At 51.3% G+C, this 22173-nt stretch overlaps 3 protein-coding genes across 4 annotated transcripts; 2 read left to right on the top strand and 1 right to left on the bottom strand.

The window, feature by feature from the left end:
- Positions 1 to 26: 26 nt before the first annotated feature.
- Positions 27 to 9675, top strand: IFI35 (interferon induced protein 35). 2 transcript variants are annotated; one of them, XM_063112739.1, is made up of 7 exons: positions 27 to 177; positions 7824 to 7904; positions 8286 to 8433; positions 8508 to 8614; positions 8716 to 8902; positions 9014 to 9120; positions 9343 to 9675. In XM_063112739.1, exons 1-7 carry the CDS (start codon positions 157 to 159, stop codon positions 9532 to 9534), a joined length of 843 nt encoding a protein of 280 aa, XP_062968809.1. In that variant the 5' UTR covers positions 27 to 156; the 3' UTR covers positions 9535 to 9675. The 2 variants fall into 2 exon arrangements, with proteins under 2 accessions (XP_062968809.1, XP_062968808.1); XM_063112738.1 differs by having other exon boundaries at positions 7806 to 7904.
- Positions 9676 to 9822: 147 nt separating this feature from the next.
- Positions 9823 to 16847, bottom strand: VAT1 (vesicle amine transport 1). Its single transcript, XM_063112421.1, has 6 exons — positions 16346 to 16847; positions 13131 to 13338; positions 12594 to 12764; positions 12402 to 12491; positions 11536 to 11777; positions 9823 to 11373 (listed from the first exon to the last, which is right to left on the bottom strand). Exons 1-6 carry the CDS (start codon positions 16751 to 16753, stop codon positions 11293 to 11295), a joined length of 1200 nt encoding a protein of 399 aa, XP_062968491.1. The 5' UTR covers positions 16754 to 16847; the 3' UTR covers positions 9823 to 11292.
- Positions 16848 to 18297: 1450 nt separating this feature from the next.
- RND2 (Rho family GTPase 2) lies at positions 18298 to 21777 on the top strand. Its single transcript, XM_063112436.1, has 5 exons — positions 18298 to 18399; positions 18852 to 18939; positions 19756 to 19865; positions 20622 to 20756; positions 20986 to 21777. Exons 1-5 carry the CDS (start codon positions 18298 to 18300, stop codon positions 21232 to 21234), a joined length of 684 nt encoding a protein of 227 aa, XP_062968506.1. The 3' UTR covers positions 21235 to 21777.
- Positions 21778 to 22173: the final 396 nt, after the last annotated feature.

Raw genomic sequence — 22173 nt, 5'->3', positions numbered from 1 at the left:
CACTGAAACGAAAGTGGAAGGAAAGAGCTGTGTGCGGGAACTTCAGAAGTGTATTCCGAGCCCTGCTGGAGTTGGGGGAGACCAAAGTTGTAGTCAACTCTGCTGCTTTGTGCCCAGCTCTGAAGCCTCAGTTCTTGCCAAACGGACCTCAGACCCATGTCAGTGACCCGCGATGCTGTAAGTGAGGAGCGGGTGGGGGATGGGGAGGAGAGCAGCGCTTCTCTTGGCTGCGAACCTGCGGGTGTCTCAGAGCCTGGCAGCCAAGCCCCTCCCTGCCCATTTCTTACACCTGCTGAAGAGCTGAATAGAAACACAGGGTGGTCCTCTAACCTGTTGCGCCTAAGTCAGAATTCTCTCATAGCATGCACCACAGGAGCTTGTGAATTCCTTGTGTGAATGTGAGTGTTTCTGGAGAAAGTTTGCATGAGATACTGAAAGGGTTCTGTGACTAAAATAAGAATTGCTCTAATGAGCCACACACCCTATCCCCTGAGATCTTCCTCCCCCAAATTCTCCCCCTTCTGATATTTCCATCTCAACTTAACTTTGTGCCCTCTCCAGGGTCAGGAAGAAGTGTTCCTCTGCTGAGAACTAACCTCTCTGTCTGCTGGGGTCCACCCCTTCCTGACTCACGCATGCCCCTATCCATGCTAGACTAAGTTCTGTGAGAACTAGTGTCCTGTTTAGCCTGTTCACTGTGCTTAGCACAGTGCCTGGCACGCAGTAGGCACTCAATGAATCTTGCTCTCTTTCCAGTTTTTTAGCCTTTCCCTCCCTGATACTACTCCATCTGTTACAAATACACAGGTATCTCACTTTGAAATTTTTCATTTGCCCCTCAAATGTAGTAAGAAAGACCACAGGTTCTGGAACCAGCTTGCCTGGTTTCACATCCTGGTTTGTTCAATTGTGTGGCCCTGGGCAGATCCTTAGTCTTTCCAAAGTTTGCAGTCTAGACCCCATTTCCTCATCTATAAGATGGGAATGATATTAACACTTCCTCAGAAGAATACCTACCTACAAAAATTAAACGATAGAGATTATGCTATAAAATTATACTTCAGGAATTAAACTAGATAATCCATAACTTAATACAGTAAAAACTTAGCCCACTGTCAAGCACTTACTGAGCGCTCAATACGTATTCATTGTTGTTAATATTATTATTTTTTTCACCACTTGGATTGGACTTTATTTTTATTATTATTTTTTTTTTAAATTTTATTTTGTTGATATACAATGTGGTTGATTATTGTGGCCCATTACCGAAACCTCCCTCCCGCCTCCCTCTCCCGTTAATGTTATTATTGCCAGTCGTTTCAGAAACCCAGTTCCCAGGGACAATCTTGATCCACTCCCACTTCACTCCTACCTCTCTGCTAAAACTGCTCTTTTAAAATGACTTTATAAGGTCTGGCCAGTTAGCTCAGTTGGTTAGAGCACAGCTTTATAGCATAGAGGTCACAGGTTTGGATCCCCATGCCAGGCGCCAGAGGTCTTAAAAAAAGGCCTTCACATACCCAAAAGAAAAGAAAGGAAACAAGGTGGGTTCAAAAAATTGTGTATATCGGGCCGAACCCGTGGCGCAGTTGGTAGAGTGCGGCGCTGGGAGCGCGGCGACGCTCCCACCGTGGGTTCGGATCCTATATAGGAATGGCCGGTGCACTCACTGGCTGAGTGCCGGTCACGAAAAGACAAAAAAAAAAAAAAAAAAAAAAAAATTGTGTATATCTATACAGATAGATTTTTTTGCCTGCTGGCCAGTATGGGGATCTGAACCCTCAACCTTAGTGTTACAACACCGCGGTCTAACCAACTGAGCTAACCAGCCATTCCCTGTACTTTTTTAATCACACTAAATTCATAATAGACAAGCTCTGTTAACATTTTTCTGTCTATTTTCCGAGAATTTTTAATTCATTTTTATGGGTTAATATCCTTATGAATTAAAAATTTTTAAGTAAAAAAAATATGGATCGTATTTTACATAGTCTTATATTTTGCTTTTTTTTTTTTGCTTATTGTGAGGATTTTTCCACATTGTTAAACATTCTTCAATAATATATTTTAATTGTTACATAATACTTTATCATATTTATTTAGCTATTCCTCTTTTGTTGGACATGCACATTTTTTTTTCTGTTGTAAACAAAACTACAATCATAGCCCTTGCACATAAACTTCTGACTATTTCCTTCTGAGGAGTAGGACTGTTTCTTCATTGCCACATCCAAGTGCCCACCAGGTTGCTCAGTCTCAGTGGTCATTTCTCATTCCTCACGGTGGTCAGCTTGGCAGCAGCACCTGCACAGCTGCCGGCTCCTCCTGCTCTCCTCCTCGTTCCACTCCTCCCTCTTCTCCTTGGCTGGCTCTTTCCTGTTTTCCTGACCTCCTAGTGTTGGATGGCCCAGAAGTCAGCCCTTGGACCTCCTTTCTGTCTACAAACTCTCCCTTGTGCATTTCATTTAATTTTGTAACTTTAAATATCTTCTCTGCCTGGACAAATCCCAGATTTATATTGCCGGCCTAAACCTCTTCCCTGAATGTTAGATCAATAGAAGCAACTGCCACAACACATTTCTACTGGGGTATCTTCATACAGAGGCACTTCATGCCTAACCTGTTCAAAACAAAGCCCTAATCTTCTGTCCCAAATCTCTTCCACCCACAATCTTCCTCTTTGCAGCAAATGGCTCTTCTTCTTTTTTTTTTTTTTTTTTTTTTTTTTTTTTTTGTCCTTTTCGTGACCGGCACTCAGCCAGTGAGTGCACCGGCCAGTCCTATATAGGATCCGAACCCGCGGCGGGAGCGTCGCAGCGCTCCCAGCGCCGCACTCTACCAAGTGCGCCACGGGCTCGGCCCAATGGCTCTTCTTCTTTTCAGTTGCTCAGGTCAAAAAGCTTGGCGTCATCCCACACTCTTCCTTTCTTCCACATCCTTCTTTCAATCCGTCAGCAACTTTAGTCAGTCTAGACTGTCACTGCTCTTCACCACCTCCACTGTTACCATCCGGTCCAAACCATCACCGTCACTCACTTGGATGCCATAATAGCCTCTTAAGTGGTCTCCCTGCTTGTGCCCTTTCTCCACATCAGTTTATTCACGCAACAGCCAAGTAATCCCATTAAAACTTAAGCCTGCCTATGGCTTCCCATCTCACATCAGCTAAAGGCCCTGCACAGTCTGACCCCCAGTCCCTCTGTGGCTTCATCTGCAGCCACTCTCCCCTTATACCCTCTGTGCTCCAGCCTTGTCGGCCTCCTACCTCTTCCTCAAATACACCTGACAGATTCCCACCTCAGGGCCTTTGCTCTTGCTATTCTGTCTGCATAGAACTTCCTCCCAGATGTACACGTGGATTGTTCCTTCATCACCTTCAAGTGTGTGATCAGATATCATCTCAGAGAGGCCTCCTCTGATCTCCCCATTTAAAACTGCACCCCAACACTCTCTGTCCTCCCTTTCCTGTTTTGTTTTTGTCCATATCACTTACTACTGACGAAGTGTAGATTTTACTTATTCATTCTGTCTATTATCTGACTCATTCTAAAACTTCCACAAGGAAGTTTTGTCTGTTTTGTGCACTGCTGCATCCCTAGAGCTCAGAACGGGACCTGGCACATAGTAGACGCTCAGTAGCTGTGACTTGTTGAATGAGAAGTGAGTGGTGGCCTTCTCATAGCCCTCCTTTTCTTACATCTGTTTCATCTCCCCTCCTTTGTGTCTGTGACACCAGCCCTAGCACTGCTTATCTCTGACCATGCTTTCTCTTTCTTCTCTGCATTCCTTTGTCTCTCCTAACCCGTGACTAAATATCCTCGAAGACTACATTTTTAAGGCTCTGTCCTTCAAAGAGCTCATCCATCCTCTCGGCCTGTGACCACCACATGCTGCTCCAACCAAGAGTGCTGTCCACCACGTCCTGTCCCTGACCCTATGTGTCTTCAATGGCCTGCTCTGCCTTTGTAGGTCTAATCATCACCCCAAACACAAATCTCTAAAATGACCTCATTGCACCTTGCCAATTTCTTTGTCTTTAGAAAAAGCAATGTAGTATCAAGTTGTCTTTGGAGATAAAAAGATTCGGGTTTGACTGATTTGGGCTCATTAGTTACCCTTTATGAACCTCAGGTTCCTCATTAATAAGATGGGGATTATTAAAATAGAAAACATTAGTTAGAGTGCTGCCTTGTAACACCAAGGTCAAGGGTTTGGGATCCCCTTACTGGCCAGCTGCCAAAAAAATTAATAAAATTTACTTATATTTTCACGGCTGGCCAGTGTGAGGATCTGAACCCTTGACCTTGGTGTTATCAGCACCACACTCTCCCAAGTGAGCCGTGGGCTGGCCCCCAGCCAGCCTTAAAATGGAAGACATTTAACTTAGCATTTATTATGTGCCAAGTACCACTGCTCTGAACAAAATTATATATAAGTGGAAATTGCTATTATGTGCATTTTAAAGATGAGGAAATTAAGGCACAGAGAATTAAACAACTTACCCATGGTCTTAAGAGAAGCTGGATGTATGCCCAGGAGGTTTGGCTCCAGGGTGGGTGCTCTTAACGGTTATGCTAAACTGCCTCCCAATACTCCCATGATGAACATAAATAGCATGAGATTTTATCTTATGGGGTAGTTAGGTTCTAAACTCAAGTAAGGCAGAAAACTGTATGTATTCAAAATTAAGTTGAAATCCATTAACTCACCCCTAAAGTTGCCATAATATACAATCTCTCAATGAGCTCAGTATAGAACAGATCACAGTTTTTTCAGTTGATCACCTAAGTTGGCTTGCATTTAGGAACCATGTTGTCATGTTATGTAAATAAACAGCATGTACAGTTGAATTCAAGTAAGTGACTACTATTAGCCTGTGTTGTTCTTAGAAGGTTCTTTGAGAGAGACGTTTCAGTGGGGAGCTGGGGATAGGAGGTGGTTTTGTGATATTTTGTGATATTTGAGTGAGATGGAGTCTGACTGTGCCTGGCACGTAGCAGGCCCTCAGTAACCACTGGCACGCTTCCCTTACTTGCTGGGTCAGTGGCATTGTACAAGGGTTCTTCAAAAAGTTCGTGGTGGGCCGGCCCGTGGCTCACTCGGGAGAGTGCGGTGCTGAGAACACCAAGGCCCCGGGTTCGGATCCCATATACGGATGGCCGGTTCGCTCACGGGCTGAGCGTGGTGCTGACAACACCAAGTCAAGGGTTAAGATCCCCTTACCGGTCATCTTTAAAAAAAAAAAAAAAAAAAAAAGTTCGTGGAAAAATAGATTTGAAAGATAGCATGAATCTTTCCATGAACTTTTTTTTTTTTTTTTTTTTCCCGTTGGCCAGTATGGGGATCTGAACCTTGACCGTTGTGTTATAACATCGCGCTCTACCAAGATAACTAGGATAAGGTAACTCAGATAACCAGCCAGCCCCCATGAACTTTTTGAAGTACCCCTCATACAAAACTCTGGGACACCCAGGTCTGAAACCTTGGTGTTGTGTCCGTCTTGTCCCCCTCTATCTCCTTAATGCAAAACTCCACAAGAGTCTTGAGGCTTCTCCTCGTGAAATGCACTCACCTGCACATGTTGCTGCTGTGGTCACTGCCGGAAGCCAGGGTTAGCTCCCGTCTCATCGTTCAGAATTATTTTTATTATTTATTTATTTATTTTTGGCAGCTGGTCAGTACGGGGATCCGAACTCTGGACTTTGGTGTTAGTACCACACTCTCCCAAGTGAACTAAACGGCCAGCCCTCCTCAGTCAGAACTAGAGCCACAGAGTCTGGATTTGTTTTCCTCACTCCGAGGTTCCTGTTCCAGTCCTGCCTTCACTTCCAGACTGATCTCTTTTAAACACCGCTTCTATCACCTCCTTCTCCCTATCGTGTATCTTCACCAGTTCCCCATCTGAACTCCCGGGCTTGAACTGTTGATTAAGAAATTGTGTTTAAGGCCTGGCCAATTAGCTCAGTTGGTTAGAGCATGGTGCTAACCCATGGGCAAGGCCCAGGGTTCTATCCTTATACCGAGCAGCCACCAAAAAAAAAGTTATTAAGCTATCAATTATAAATATTAAGTACCATTGCCCATTACTAGACTTTCAAACACTATGTGCAATGAGGTCAAGATTTAAAGCAGAAGTCCTGTGAGTATAGATACAGACTGAGGACTGACTCCAGCCCCCTAATGTATTTAATTTTTCATATTTTTAAATTTGTTTTTGTGTGTGTGTGTTTTTGGAGGCTGGCAGGTACAGGGATTGAATCCTGGATCTTGGTGTTATCAGCATCATACATATATTTTATAAATAGAGGTGTCTTTTTCAAATAAAAATCCAGATTTCTGATTTCCCTTAAAATTGGGAAGGTATAAAATTGGTATTTTATAAAATACCAATTAAAAAGGTATAAAATTGGAACAAATTCCCATGGGGAAAAACTGGGTTAGAGCTGAGAAGAAGTTGCTCACTTGAGCAAGGACCTACTCTCTCCAGTTTGTCAGAGTCCCCACAACTCCCTATTTTATTATATGGCTCCTTTGACTCACTGATGTCATCTAACTGGCCCTTAAAGGCACTGAGTTTGCAACCTCCAATTTACAGAAATATAAACAACTAGGGACCTTTTTCACTATTCATAAACCAGCATAAGTTGGTGAAGCTCTAGTTTTTCTCTGCTTAAAATAAAACAAACTCACACTGAATTTCTTCAATGCCTTCTATAACATGCTCCCATCTTGCCATTCATTCATTTCATTCATTCATTCAACACACCTGTTTTGTGCCAGGGACTCTGCTGGACCCTGGGGATGCAAAGACAACTAGAGCAGAGTCCCGTCTTCCCAAGTGAGCTTACATTTCTCTGGGCTGACCTTATTTATCAGGTTTCCTAACCACAGGATGAATTCTGTCATGGAGCTGTCTGCTTCTTCCCACAAACAAAGGTGCATTTATTTGTATCCCTGTTGTCATTTCCCTGCCTATGTTGTCAGCTCTCTCTGGATCCACTTCAAGTCACAGTGGAAAGTGTGGCAGTGAAAGGAAAGCTAGGAGATGGCTAAGTTACTTCCCCACTCTGGGCTTGATTTCTTCCCTGTAAAGCATGGGTTAGCAGGGTGGGGTCTGGAGTCAGACGTCCCAGGGCCAAATGACTTTGGGCAAGTCAGTTAATCTCTCTAAACTTTAGTTTCTTCATCTGTAAACTAAGGATAAGAGGGTTTCTATCTTATAGGGCTGTTGTGAGAATTGATGTAATCCATACAAAGGGCCTAGCACAGTGCCTGGTATATAGTAAGTACTTAGTGTTAGCTAATAATATTATGCCGTTTTGCAACTCTAAGCCCCCATTCTTCCTGGAGGCCTCCCTAGTTGTGTTAACCCCTGTGAGACTATCCCTCCTCCAAACACCAACAACTGATGCATTTCATGATCAGTCATGTGACCACGTACTGTCTTGGGTATTGTTTTGTATAGGCCTGGGGACTGGTCCCTTATCTTCCACTGCCCTGTGTCAGTGCCCAGCACCTCATAGCAGGAGCTCAATCAGTGCGGGTTAAGCTCTAGATTTGCAGGAACAGACCAGCCATGGCTGCTACAAAGCCTCCTGCCCTTCCCAGAGGAGCTGAAATGAGGCCAGCCCAGCTGTGGGTGGAGTGGGCCAGGACCAGCCCAGGGCAGTGTAGAGGGGTTGGGTTGTTCTTGGGCTGAGCATCAACTCTGCTTAGAGAATCCAGAATAGGAGCATCTTCTCCTGGGCTCATTTATCCTCTGGAAAGGCAGGTAGAAATCTGGTTGTTCCCTTCTGCACTAATAGGCCCTCCACGCCCTTCAGGAGGAGCAGGCCAAACTAAGGATGAGGCTGCAGGAGCTGCAGGAGCTGAAAAAGATGCTCAGGGACTCCCCCAAAGACAAGGTAAGGTGGGAGACGGGATGTGGTTTCATAGAAAAGAGCTGGAGAGTTCTTAGTTGTACTCCTGGCCCTGCCACTTCCTTGCTGTGTGACCTTGAATATGGTACTTGAATTCTCCGGATCTTGGTTTTCTCTTCTTTAGAGATACTCTTTAGAGATACCTACCTCCCAGGCTCGTGTGAGGACAAACTAAGGTCTTGTATATAAAGTGCCCACTATGGGCCTGAGCTGACTTCATCCACTGAGTAACCTAGCTCTTCTCTCAGTAAATGTATTGTCTTGGCACTTAGCATCAATCAAATGGAATTGGGGGTGCTCCTGGGAGGGAGCGGGGAACTCCCCTACCCTTGAGTGCTGTATCTGCCTCCCCTTCCCCACCTCCAGGTTTCATTCTCAGGGCCTGAGGTCCCCTTGGTATTCCGAGGACACACTCAGCAGGGCAGGGAAGTGCCCAAGTCTTTGGTTTCCAACCTGCGGATCTGCTGCCCTCTGCCTGGAGGCTCTGCTCTGGTTACCTTTGATGACCCCAAAGGTAAGTTCCTGTGGGAGTCTGAGGAGAGCAGCTGGGAGGCTTCACAGTACTGAGCCTGTCGCCCCACCACCCAGTGGCTGAGCAGGTGCTGCAGCAAAAGGAGCATAAGATTGACATGGAAGAGTGCCGGCTGCGGGTGCAGGTCCAGCCCTTAGAGCTACCCATGGTGACCACCATCCAGGTGACAGAATGGCAGTGTCCTGGGACATGCAAGGGGTGCATACACCTGGGCATGGGGAAGTGGAGTTGTGCCTGAGACCACTCCCTCCTGTCTCCCCCTAGGTGGCCAGCCAGATGAGTGGCCAGAGGGTGTTGGTCAGTGGTTTTCCAGCTGGACTCAGGCTGAGTGAGGAGGAGCTGCTGGACAAGCTGGAGATCTTCTTTGGCAAGGCTAAGAACGGGGGTGGTGATGTGGAGATTCGGGAACTGCTGCAAGGGAGTGTCATGCTGGGCTTTGCTACAGACAAAGGTGAGGGCCCTGTGGGGCCTCCTGCAAGGGAGATTAGGGTATGAGGTTCATGAGGCCACAGGAAAGGACAGGGCTTGATGCTAAAGGTCCACCCCTCCCTGTTCCCCACAGTGGCCCAGAACCTGTGCCAGATTGGTGAGTTCAGAGTGCCACTGGGTGGGCAGCAAGTCCCTCTGAGAGTCTCTCCCTACATGAGTGGGGATATCCAGAAGGCTGAGGTAAGTGTGAAGATGGAGAATGGGGGCCAATCCAGGTAACCCTTCTGTCTGCCAGAAACTTGCCCAAGGATCAGAGCTGCCAAACCCCACTGATCTACCCACCCCAGCCTCTCCAGGGCCCCTCACCCCTCCCATACTCCCATGGGGCACTGTCTGCCCCCCACCCCCGTCCCCAGCCCCTTACTCCAATGAGCCTTTGCCATCTCTTGGCTCCTTTTCTAGATCAGCTTCCAGCTAGTGCCCAGCTCAGTGCTGGTGCTCAACATTCCTGATATCCTGGATGGCCCAGAGCTGCATGACATCTTGGAGATCCACTTCCAGAAGCCCACCCGTGGGGGTGGGGAGGTGGCTGCCCTGACCGTCGTGCCCCCAGGACAGCAGGGCCTGGCAGTCTTCACCTCCGAGTCAGGCTAGGGGACCACCCTTCTCATCACCCCACCTGTCTGCCAGGGTTCTCAAGTTGGGCTGGAGTTGGTACGCAAGTATAAGAGATCTTTATGCCCACCAACAGGGGGCAGGGATTCCAGGCTGCAAAATGCTGCCCAAGAACAGTAAAAGTGCCTGTATGACATGATGTCCTTCCTTATTTCATTCACGAAAGAAAACTTGATTTCGGCATGGAAGCAGGCTGGGGGGGAGGGAAGAAACCCTGGCCTTCCACGAGCTCACCTTCCCCTCCACTCTCAGAGGCAGTATCCAGGATCCAGGGTTTGGCTTTTTATTGACACAAACACAAAGGCAGCTGTGGTAATGGGGTGGGCTACACAAAAGCAGAAATCGCACTCACATGTTTAGGCCTCATTTAGACAATGAAGAGGCTGAGCCTGTCCCCCCACCTCCCACTGGCAATGGCTGTGGCAGTAACCCTCCCTAATCCCAGCTCAGCAGGCAGAAGGGGTTACACCCCCACCCCAGGAAGTCCCCACTTTGGTTCCAGCAGCCCAGAAACTACCTATCCCTGTCTTTATTCCCCTGCTCCATCTCCCCACCCATGTAAACAAAGTTTGGGGCTGAGTTTGAAAAGTTGCCTCCCTTGCTCTGAGAAGGCAGTGGGGCCTCCCTTGACTGCAAGGGGAATGTGCATTGATTTTTACTTTGGTCCCAGAACAAGAAACAAGCAGAACTGCCTCTCAGAGCTCCGGCTGGTAAATGGCACACTTCTCTGCGAGGCTGAGAAAGCTTTCCGCCTCTTTCTCCTCAACCACCGACACAGACAGGACATGGCATGGGCCACAATGAGGGCAGCTGCTTTTGCCCTGACCCCAGGGCTAGGGGCTGGCCCCCCCTCCCACTGGCACATACACAGATTTTTGGCAGTGTTGTGAGACTGGGGAGGAGTAAAACCCCAGGTCCACCAAAACAAGGAAGGCACTGGGGAGTACAGGGGTGGAGAAGGAGGTGGGACACAGAACCCCCTCCCCCTGACCAGCATGGGTTTTCCATTGCTAAGGCACTGAGAACAAATCCAGAGAACTCAGTGAAGGGGGTGAAGGTGTGTGGCTCTGTATCCCTCCCAGAGCCATGACCTACGGGAGTAGATCTGATTCCTGCCCTTGTAAGAGGCAACCTTGGTTAATGGCAGAAAAGCAGGAGGTGGAAAAAGCCCAATTGTGCTTAAGAAGCTGGAGACAGAACAAGATTGGGGACTAGTGAAGCCCAGAGGTGGGTGCTGGTCAGCCTGGGCTGAAGGGACGCTAGGGAGAGACAGGTACATGCTCAACTCACACAGATTGGCCCCATTTCCTGAGCTGACATTTCAGTTCTTTGGGGAGGTGGTAGAACAGGGGCGGGAGGGAAGACAAGGCTGAGACGGAAGTACACTGAGCAGGATGGGGAGGGACTGGCTAACCTTGGCACAAAAGCAGCACAGCAGGCCCAGGGAAAGGGTGGGGGCAGGAAACAGCTGGCCTCCCTCTGACCCTCCCTGTCCCCTTGGCAAGGCCCAGACATCCAAGTGGTCACTTCCCAACCTCTTCTAAGAGCAGGAAGTGGGAGGGGGCAGCCCTGACCAAAGAGAAAGAATGGGGCAGGGAGCAGTCATCACCACAAAGACCTTCAGGGGAGGGAAGGCAGAGCATCATGACAGAGGCTGAAATGGGAGTCTGATGGTCAGCAGAACAGGGCTTACCAACCTCTCCCTTCCCAGGTCTCAAGGTCCCACAGCCCCACACCCTAGTTCTTCTCTGGCCCAGGAACCAGGAGGACCTTGCCCACATTCTTCTTCTCCTGCATCTGCTTCATGGCATCAGCCACCTAGAGAGAAAGAGAAGACTCTGCACCCAGTGCTATCCGGCCCCCATCCAATAAGAGCCAGTCGAAAGGAGGCAGCCCTCCTCATCCCCAGGAATCCTCCCCTGGGAACCCCAGCCTTCATGAACTCTACCCAGGCTCTCCCTGCAAAGTCACCGCACTCACCTTCTCAAAGGGCCAGACCGAGTCAATGTGGGGTTTGATGTGGCCCTGGTTGTACAGAGCCAGGAGGCGGGCAACCACACTACTGATCAGCTCCACCTCACCATCCAGATAGCCCAGGTGGAAGCCACACACAGCCCGGTTGGCCTGCAGCAGCTGCAGAGCTGTCACACTGAACTGATTCCACCATGTACGAGCCAGGGCCATCAGATTCCGCTTAGGGCCCGTCAGCAGGTTGGCCATTCCTGAGGGACAAGTGACAGCCTGTGAATCCAGGTGCCCGGCACATCCTTGTATGTCTGAATCCATGCTCGTCTGCTCCCTGTGGTCCCTTGCAATTATCCGCATCATTGCCAGGGAGCGACAGTCAGGATAATCCCCAACATGCTGGTTACCAGGCCCAGACCAACTCCAGCTGATTCAAAAAGTGCTCTAATCTTTGTTTGTTTATTTCTTCTGTGAAATACTTTTTTAAATGAAAATGCTTCTTGCCCAAGAAGCCCAGGGAGGGAGGACAGAAGGAAGGCAGACTGGTTGATCAGGAATAATCCCCAAACAGGAGCACAGAGAGAATACTGAATTTAGTATGACTCACATGAAAAGTTGTGACAAACCATGAAAGTAGCTGGCACTCAGGAGGCAGCAATCTGAATGCTATATACTAACATACAGGATCTTTTCTAACCCTGATGCTCTCTACAGAGCACCTGTATTCAGAGCACTAATATACCAGACTGTTCCTAACCTTGATGCTGTATACAGAGCACCCAAGTCCCCGACTTTTCTTCGTTCAAAAGCCATGGGCCCCTATATCCCACCCCTTAGACTCCCCTGCCCCTAACATTCTCTCTCCATCCCCACTAACTCACCATAGGTGACGACTTTGCCCATGGGTTTGAGGAGGTTATAGCCCTTGGCAGTATCTGACCCGCCCAGGGGGTCCATGACGATGTCCACTCCTGTAACAGCAGGGGAACCCAGGAACAGCATTAAGATCCACAGATCAGGAGACCCCTCCCTGTCCTGTGCCACCCCACCCCCTCCCATACTCTGCCCCGCACCTTTGGGAGAGATCTTCTTGATCTCATCCACGTAGTCAGTTGTGTGGTAGTCAACGGGGTGCGTGACCCCATTCTCCCTCAGTGTCTCATGCTTGCTGGCTGAGGCTGTTCCAAACACTGTCACATTCTCCACTGTACGGCACAGCTGCACGGCTGCCATCCCCACACCTCCTGCAGCAAGACACCCATGTGTAGGAGGAGCTATGGGGTTACCCAGCCACCACTCTCCGTTCTAGCTTCCCAAGGACCCAGCCTGTCACCTTCATTTGCCTAGGGTCATATGGGGGCCCATGTCCAATCTCCATGATTGAGAACCAGGGGGAGGGGAAGACACATTGCTAAGGATAGCACACCAGTCTGGACCTGGTGCCTTAATGTTACCACGGCAACTACAGTGCAGAAGCCTCTGGGCATCACAGGCCAAGGCAGCCTGCCTGGTGTTGCCATGACCAACAATCCAGACAGGCTGCAGAGAAGGGGCCTGGAAGGAAATCTGGGTGGGGTAAGGCGGGGGTATAAGGGGAGGGGACCTGTCACCTGCAGCCATGTGTACCAAGACGCTGTGGCCAGGCCGTAGGTTGCCAAAGTCAAAGAGGACCATGTAGGCTGTGATGTAATTGACCAGCAAGGCAGCAGCTTCTTCAAATGTCATGGCCTCAGGCATCAGGAATGTGTGGGCTGAGGGCACAGTCACCTCCTCCTGCCACATCCCCGATCGGTTCAACACCATCACCCGGTCCCCTGCCTTGAAGAATGGAAGAGACAAAGTAGCAGTAGAAGCAGCAATAGCAGTGATGGTAATAATAATAATCACATCATCAAGAGCAATAGCAACTTATCTTTATTAAGTGCCTGCTGAGGGCCAGGCCCTATTCCAAATGCTTTATATATGAGGGGATCTTCAAAAAGTTCATGGAAAGATTTGTATTGCCTGTTTTTAAAAAAAAAAAATTTTTTTTAATGTGTGACTGGCCGTAGGGGGATCCAAACCCTTGAGATTAGTGTTATAATACCGTGTTCTAACCAACTGAGCTAACCAGCCAGCCCTATATTATCTTTTAATTCTATTTTTCCATGAACTTTTTGAAGTACCCTCATATTAATCCTTATATCAGCTCCTTGAGGTAGATACTATCCTTATCTCCATTTTACAGATCTTACAACCCGCCATTGTGTAAGATCCCTGAATGCAAGAAGCTTACAGTTAGGGCAGCATGAAGTGTTACTGAAGAGATCAAACAGCTTCGGTTACAAAAATGGGTTCCATGTTTACTGACAGTGTGACCTTAGGCAATATAAAAATTATTTAACCATTTTGAGCCCCCGTTTTCTTATCTGTAAATTAGGGCAGTTATGAGCATTAAACGGAAAAGAATCATCCAGTGATTTTTTTTTTTTTTTTAAAGATGACTGGTAAGGGGATCTTAACCCTTGACTTGGTATTGTCAGCACCACGCTCTCCCAAGTGAGCCACAGGCCGGCCCATTCAGTGATTTTTAAGTACAATGTCTGGCACATAGTAAGCACTTAGTAATGTTAGCTAATGATAACGATAACCATAATAGCAGTGAGGAGGGGAAGTCACACAATCAAATAACTGAAGGAAGAGGGCTGCATGTGGTAAGAACCATACCAGAACACAGGTAACGGTCTTTGAGCACTTAGGGCTGGGTGTAGTCACCTCAGAAATTTTATTTCAGCCACCACTGGGAGCCTAGAACACACATTCACCTAGAGATGGTGCAAGAGGAGTGATGGACAAGGACTGCCACACAGTCCCAACCACCAGGAAAAGGCTTTTTCCTCCACTCTGGGCCACCTTCCAGAGCCTCTCTGCAGGAGGGAAAGAGGGCAGATAACAGCTTAGCAACTGGGGTCAAGGGAAGGGCAGGGAAAAGAGGGGAGTCTCAGGAGAAAGGAAGGCCTCTTTTTGCTCTCTGAAGAGTGCAGAGAGGGAGGAGTGGGTGCTGTTCTGGGACAAACCAGGTCCGTCTTGGTCCCTGGGAATTCTGTATATTAACAAGACTTAAGATCCATGGGGAAGGGGGATGGGACTCCATTCACCCCCCTTTTTTGTGTCCTCAAACCTCCACACTCCATTGAAGAGGAGGACTGAGGACAGGTTGGGCTCTTTTCCTGAAAGTTCTGGTCTGAGATGAAGTCTGAGGAACAGAAGCCCTCCACCCAAGGACTCAGGATTAGCAGGTGTAGAAACAACCCAGGAGAGCTGGGGAGAGTGCAGCAGTCAGTCAAGGTCGTGTTAGCCCCAGATTTGACCCAGAACAAGTTTCACTTACCCTGGCTCATGCCTAACCCTCAGTCCATCACAGGTCAGGGCCATGATCCCTCCCCAGCCCAGACATCAGGAGAGAGAGGAGTGAGGGGAGGACCCACAGAATCCAGGCTCTTACATCAGATTCTTGCCCTGGACAGGATATCCTGTATCTACTAGGCGGAAAGTGTGAGGAAGGGAGGTTAGGTGGGTGGCCTTCAGCAGTAACATGAACTACAACTCCCTCCCAATCTCGCCCCCCATGCCAAATTCCTCTCAGCACCTTCCCAAGAGTGGGATTATTTAGAAGTCAGTGCGAGGAGGGGCCAGAGCTGAATTCAGGGAGAAGCTCTTTGAGGAGGTGCTGTTTGCATGTAGGATAAATCCAACAAATCCAACTCCGGCATCTGGAGCTGGCAAGTCAGGCAAGAAGAAGGTTGCATCAGAGACTGCATCTAAGGGGCCTCTCTTGCAGGGTCCCGATTATTTGAAAAGAACCTCCTAAACAAACGACATGCAGAGACCTCATCCCACGTCTCTCAAAAAGTTGGTCATTTGGAACTCTCCAGAATAGCGGTTGCGGCCAAGACTGACGATAAACGAGAAGGGGAAACAGACTGGCAGAGCTGGGCCAACCTGCTCACGGTGCCACACCTCCCCAGCCCAGTTCAAACCTCCGGCACTGCCGGGGTTTCTGAGGCGGGGGTCTTCCGCGAGGAAGGCAGAGGCGGGTTCCGCCCGGACTTTCCCAAGGGCAGGCCGAGGTTGTGGCCCGCTGGCTGAGTCATAGGAGAAGGAGATGTTGCAGTCACGGGAAACAGTGACACCAAGACAAAGATCTGGAGGCTCAATCCCGCCTCCCCCGCCCCAAGACCAGACTGTCGGTGAAAGGCCAGGAGCGGAGGGAGCCTTCTCCAGTTCTCCATGATGGGCGTGTCTCCCCTGCTCCGGGAGGGGCCGCGTCACACCCCCACAGACCACGGGGTTGCATGTGACTAGGGCTCTGGCACGGCCACTGCGCCCCCGCCCAACCCCGACTACAGAGCTCCTCAAGCTCCCTCGGAGAAAGCGGCACTAACCGTCGCTTAGGGTCACAGACCACAATTACCCGGAGATGTCTGGTGGGCAGGGGCACAGGTGTGGTTTTACTGGGGGTGGGGGTTTAAAAGGTCACTGTGCGCATGCGCTTGGGAGCCTTATTGTTCCCTCCCCCATACCCCCCAGCCGCGCTTCTGCGAGGCGGCCACACTAAAAATGGTTGGGGAAGGGGCAATAATTCCATCTCTCCACTCCACACCCCCCAAGTAAATCCGTTTTCCAAGAGCTTCACGCTTAAGTTCCTTTCCCATGCCTTCCATGCCTGTCCACCCGGGTCCGTACTAGTTACCCCCGCCCCGCCACACCCCCGGCGCCCGCCCATTCGTGCCCTGCTGCCCAGTGGCCTGCGCTGTCCTGCCCTGCCCTGAGCTAGCCCGCTCACCTTGCGGTTATTGACTCCCTCGCCCACGGCGATCACGACGCCCGCGCCCTCCATGCCCGGAGTGAGGGGCAGCGGCGGCAACCGGTCGTACAGCCCCTGCCGGGCCATGAGGTCGGCGAAGTTCAACCCGCAGGCCCGCACGCGCAGTGTCAGCTGGCCGGGGCCGGGGGCCGGGGGCGCGGCCGGCCGGCTCTGCAGCTTCACCTTGTCATAGCCGCCGAAGCCGGTGAGCACCAGGTAGCGCAGCGGCGGCGGCGAGGCGGCCCCCGCCCCTTCGGAGGCCACGGGCGGCTGGGGGTCGCTCGCTGCCTCAGCTTTCGGGAGCTGCGAAGAGGCGTCTTCCACAGCCGCTGCCTCGGCCGCCGCTACCACGGTGGCTGCCTCGGCTGCCTCTCTCTCGGCGGACATGGCTGGAACTCCCGACGTGCGAGCACAGCTGGACAGAGGGTACACAGCTGGGGAGGGCGGGGCGCGCGTGGGCACTAGCCTCCGCCGCGGTCGCCAGAGGGCGGGGCGGGGAGCCGGGCCGGGGGCGGGGCTTCGTGCGCCACCTTAAAGGGCCAGGGCCACGGCTGCGCAAGCTGCGAGAGAGCGAAACGGGAGTAAAGCAAGGGACGTCGGGAAGATATGCGTGAGGACATTCTTGGGGTCATGCAGACTACGATTTAATTTACTTATTCATTATAAACCTTATACAAATTAAAACTATGGGACAGTCTGAAGGACAATCCCAAAATGTGAGCCTACATCAGATTTGGGGAGCCAACCACCTGTAGACCACAACCCGCTCAAGTACTGCCACAGACTCTGACTCTACCCTCAGGGAGACCCAGGCAGGGATCAGACTTTATTCACCGTGGTCTTGCAGTGGCAAGCCAGGAGCATGGAGACCGAGACTTTTAAACGTTCTGACTTTGGTTGTTAACGCTGTACTTCATTTTCCCTTCTGTAAAATGCTGATGATGCTATGCTGCGTGCTCTAGTTATTGAGAACAAGATAAAGTTAAATCGAGTTTCTCGATTTAAGGAATCACTTTTAGAAGGTAAAAGATGTCACGCAAATGCTGAACACTGGTTTGATTGTTGTCAGCCTGAAATGGCTTTTGGCCTTGGCTCTGACTGCAGCAGGGCGATTACTCTGGCAGTTCTATCTTCCTTTTCTTCCTCCCCATCTCCGTCTCCCCAATCATCCACCAGGGGACGCAGCTCCTCCAAAACTTTCCACCCAGCGCTTGGCTGGAGGAACGCAGTCCACGCTTTCCAGATAGTCCAGGCCCACCGTTAAGTCACCACAGCCCCAGACCCGGCCGCCCGTTGCCATGGGGACGGAAAGCTATGATGTCACTACCGTCCAGATGGGTGTGTTGGAGTCCATACTCTCATTTCCCCAAAACCCCCTGCCGGGACATGAGAGTGAAGGAGGGAGACAAAACCAAAAAGACTTCCTCCTTCCCCTTCTATCTCGCGCCCCCTGTGTTCAGGAACTGGATGGCTGCCACCGCGCGTGTCCGCACTAGCACACAGACCGCCCCAGCCTCGCGCGCCTGCCGCTCCCACCCTACCCCTCAGAACGTCGTCCGAACCCCGCCCCGCCCCCATCTCCAAGGAAGTCAAGTAAGCTCGGCTCGGCCTGCCCCAAACTAGCACGGGCCTCTTAGGTCACTCCGCTAGAACCCGGCTCACGTTCCTTGGTTCCCCCGGGCTCCGCCCAGATCCTCTGGGCCCCGCCCCCAACTGCGCGGGTGGTAGGCGGGGCCGAAGGCTCGGCGGGCGAGCTGGGGGCGGGGCGGAGGGGGGGCCACGGCCCCTGGTGGGGGCTCCGCGCGGGCCCGCGAGATGCCGGTGTCGGCCGCCCAAGCGGCTGCAGCTGCAGCGGCTGGGGAGGCGGTGGCAGAGACGGCGGCGGGGTCCAGGAGGGGGGCGACGTGGAGGACCGGCGCGTAGCCGGGACTATGGAGGGGCAGAGCGGCCGCTGCAAGATCGTGGTGGTGGGGGATGCAGAGTGTGGCAAGACGGCGTTGCTGCAGGTGTTCGCCAAGGACGCCTACCCTGGGGTGAGGGGCCGGTATCTTGGGAGGGGGCGCTAAGGCCGCCAGGGGTGGGGCGACAGAGGCCGGGCGGGCGGATGGAAATGGGTGCCTAGGTTACCAGGGACGAGAGACGGGCTCGGAGGATTGGGGCGAGGCGTTGGGGGGTCTGGGAAGACTGCAGAGGGTTGAGGTGGGAGGAATTAGGGAGCCGGATGAGATGGATGGGATTGGAAAGAACCAGAGGAAGCGTTGGGGGAATGTCGGAGGTCCTGGGCATCGGAGAGGGGAAGAACTAGGGACTGGAGGGACCAAGAAGGAGGTTTGGGAGCCTAGCAGAGATTCCGCAGCTCCTGGGATCTCCCCTTCGCCCAACCCAGACCCACTTCTGTCCAGGGACTGGGCTGGGCTGGGTGCGGGAGTGAGTCTGGGGTGAGTACTGGAGAGAGGATCTCATCTTGACCCATCTGTGTCTGCAGAGTTATGTCCCCACCGTGTTTGAGAACTACACCGCGAGCTTTGAGATCGACAAGCGCCGCATTGAGCTCAACATGTGGGACACTTCAGGTAGCCAAGTCCCTTGGGGTCATCCTGACTTCTAAGGCCCCCCACCCTGACCCCTCCCTTGGCTAGACCCTTAGGTTCTAGGTCGGTCCAGCCCATCCATCCAATTCTAGGAGGAAGGAAAATCAATTTTCTGCTTAAGACCGGGGAAACTGAGGCAGAACTTCCTGATCCTGTCAGAAAACTTTGTCCTGAAGGAGAAAGCCTAGTAGCTGAGCCTCTCAGCTGGAATCTGTCTACCTGGGAAAGTTGGGAAATTTTGGAACATGTTTCTTAGGAGATGGGACTGGGTTTAGGAAAGACATTTAGAGTTTCTTGGGTGACAGGGGTAGGCAAGGGGAGTGTTTCTCTAGACTGAACTAGAGGAACCTGAGATCCAGTACCAAGAGGATGGGTGAGTTCTTCCCCTGCCCCCTGCTCCTCTCCCCACAAAATGGGTAGGGCTTTGCTTTTTGTTTTATAGGAGTTCCCTGGAGGGCTTTAGAAGACCTCTGTCAAAGTTCAGAAAGCACATGCAAAGTTTTGAGAATGTCAGTAGATTTCAAGAGCTTCTGAAAGGAGTCCAAAACTCAGAATAGAAGAATTACTACTTTTAGAGAAACCCGGAGAGAAGCAGAGAGCTGTTTCCCTCCATCTCATGTCCCCTGTGCCTGCTCCCCTCCTTGGAGAAACAGACTCCATGAGGGGCATTAATGATTGCTCTTTTCCATTCTCTGCTTTCAGCATCCCTTGTCCAGGATTTCTAAGGTCTCCCATTCCCTTCCAGGCCTCCCATCCACTTAAGCCCCATCTGTCCCCTCATTCCCTGTCTTCCCTCAGGTTCCTCTTACTATGATAATGTCCGGCCTCTGGCCTATCCCGATTCCGACGCTGTGCTCATCTGCTTCGACATTAGCCGGCCAGAAACATTGGACAGTGTCCTCAAGAAGGTGGGAGCCTGGGGAAGTGGGGCAGCTAGACTGAGGGGGTCCAGACATCATGGTCCCAACACAACATGAGCTAGGAGGAGGGGGTGATGGCTGGGGCATGACTGTCAGCTGGACAGAGGCAGAAGCTCTTATTCCTCCCCACCCCAACTCCTCCCAGCCTCTCACTTCCTGAAAACCAGTCCTCAGAACTGGACACAGCAGCTGGGGTAGACTGGGGAAAGAAGGGAGAAGTCCTCAAGGGATTCCTCGTCTGCTCTCCCCATCTCCTTGGGTGTGGGAGCCCCAGTGGAGGGGATGGGAGTGCTGATGCTGGAGCTCAGGAAAGCCCTGTGGCCTCCTGTCAGAGGCCCCTATTTCCATGAGAAAAGCCTGTGGTGAAAGGACAGAAGTCAGCTAGGGCAGCCCCAGTTCCCAAGCAGAGGAGGGGAGGGTGAGGGAGGGGTTGGTCTGTTCCCAGGAGACAGTATGGGAAAGGGAAGGTTCCAGGCTGGCACACCCTTCATGTCCACTGAGGAGGAAGGAGGTTCCCCAACCCCACAGCCCCACCCCAGACCTCTCCTCCCTCCCCTTCTTTCTCACTCCATCTTGCTCTCAACCCAAGCCTGCCATTCCCACCTCCTTCCTCACGTGGGAGAGTCCAGAGAGATACATGGCTTCCACATGCTGTGAGGAGAGGGCAGCCTCCTGGCATGGAGCAAGGGTTCACTCTGTAAGTCCCTCTGCCCCTTCATAACTCCATTTTCTTCTCTCAAACAGTGGCAGGGGGAGACTCAGGAGTTTTGCCCCAATGCCAAGGTTGTGCTTGTTGGCTGCAAACTGGACATGCGGACCGACCTGGCCACACTGAGGGAGCTGTCCAAGCAGAGGCTTATCCCTGTTACGCATGAGCAGGTGGGACCCTTGACCTCTGACCTAATCCCAGCCTAGACCTCTCACCTCTTCCCCCTCAGTCTCTGATTTGAAAACATCCTACCTGGCCCATCCCTTGCCATGGCCTCTGACTTCTGACCTGATCTCTTGACCCCAATCCCTGACCCTCAACCGCAGTCCGCAGCCTCCATGACCATTGCTGAGCTGCAGGCTAAGCCTCATAACTTTCTATCCTGTACTTCTTTTCCAGGGCACTGTGCTGGCCAAGCAGGTGGGGGCCGTGTCCTACGTGGAGTGCTCCTCCCGGTCCTCTGAGCGCAGCGTCAGGGATGTCTTCCATGTGGCCACGGTGGCCTCCCTTGGCCGTGGCCATAGGCAGTTGCGCCGTACTGACTCACGCCGGGGACTGCAGCGATCTGCTCAGCTGTCAGGACGGCCAGACCGGGGGAATGAGGGCGAGATAGACAAGGATCGAGCCAAGAGCTGCAACCTTATGTGAGGGGCTAGGGTGGGGCAGACAGCGTGAGGAGGGGTAGTGAGGGACACAACTGTTCCCCTGCCTGCACCTGGCCTTCCTGGCCTCCTGACCCTGGCTGGGAGGTCAGGGCGGGAAGAGTGAGCAATTCTCCTGGAGGGGGGGAGATGGAGGGCAGGAGGGTATCACCATTTCTCCCCCTTCTCATCCCCTCATCTCCACTGGAAGTTGAGAGAGATTAACGGGGCATGAAACTGGGATGAGCAGGTGAGGGTTAGGGAAGCTGGCATCAAGCAATGACCTTGGTTGAATCTCTTATATGAAAGGTACCTTCCCTCCCCACCCCCAGTCCCCATTTCCTAGTCTTGGCTTCCTTCCCTGAGGAAAGTGTCCATTCTATGATCTTCTCTTTTCCTCTCCTGTCACTTCTACAGCTATTCTCACACATCCTAACCTCCAGACAACATGCACTAAATTAAAAAGCAAGGAGAAGCCCCTACCCCCATCAACCTCCCCAGTCCTAGCTCTCCCCTGTCTTCCCCCAACAGTCCCCAAATAAAGCCCATGTCCATGGAAAACAGCTGTGGCTTTAGTTTTGTTGCTTTTTTAAAAAAACAATCTACTAATCTCTAGAAGCAGGAGGAAAAGTTAGACCTCAGGGGGGACTTTCCTGTCCATGCCTACAGATGGGTCAGAGGAAAAGCCATAGGTTGGGTCAGAAGTGTTCTTTTAGGAGCCAGAGGTGTGAGAATGAGATATCTTTTTTTTTTTTTTTTTTTTTTTTTTTTTTTTTTTTTTAAGATGACGGGTAAGGGGATCTTAACCCTTGACTTGGTGTTGTCAGCACCACGCTCAGCCAGTGAGCGAACCGGCCATCCGTATATGGGACCCGAACCCGGGACCTTGGTGTTATCAGCACCGCACTCTCCCGAGTGAGCCACGGGCCGGCCCAGAATGAGATAT

This window comes from Cynocephalus volans, chromosome 10, assembly GCF_027409185.1.
Source record: "Cynocephalus volans isolate mCynVol1 chromosome 10, mCynVol1.pri, whole genome shotgun sequence".
Classification (NCBI taxonomy): Eukaryota; Metazoa; Chordata; class Mammalia; order Dermoptera; family Cynocephalidae; genus Cynocephalus; species Cynocephalus volans.
Note: the sequence above shows the minus strand (reverse complement) of the source record. Positions and strands in the feature narration are given on the sequence as shown.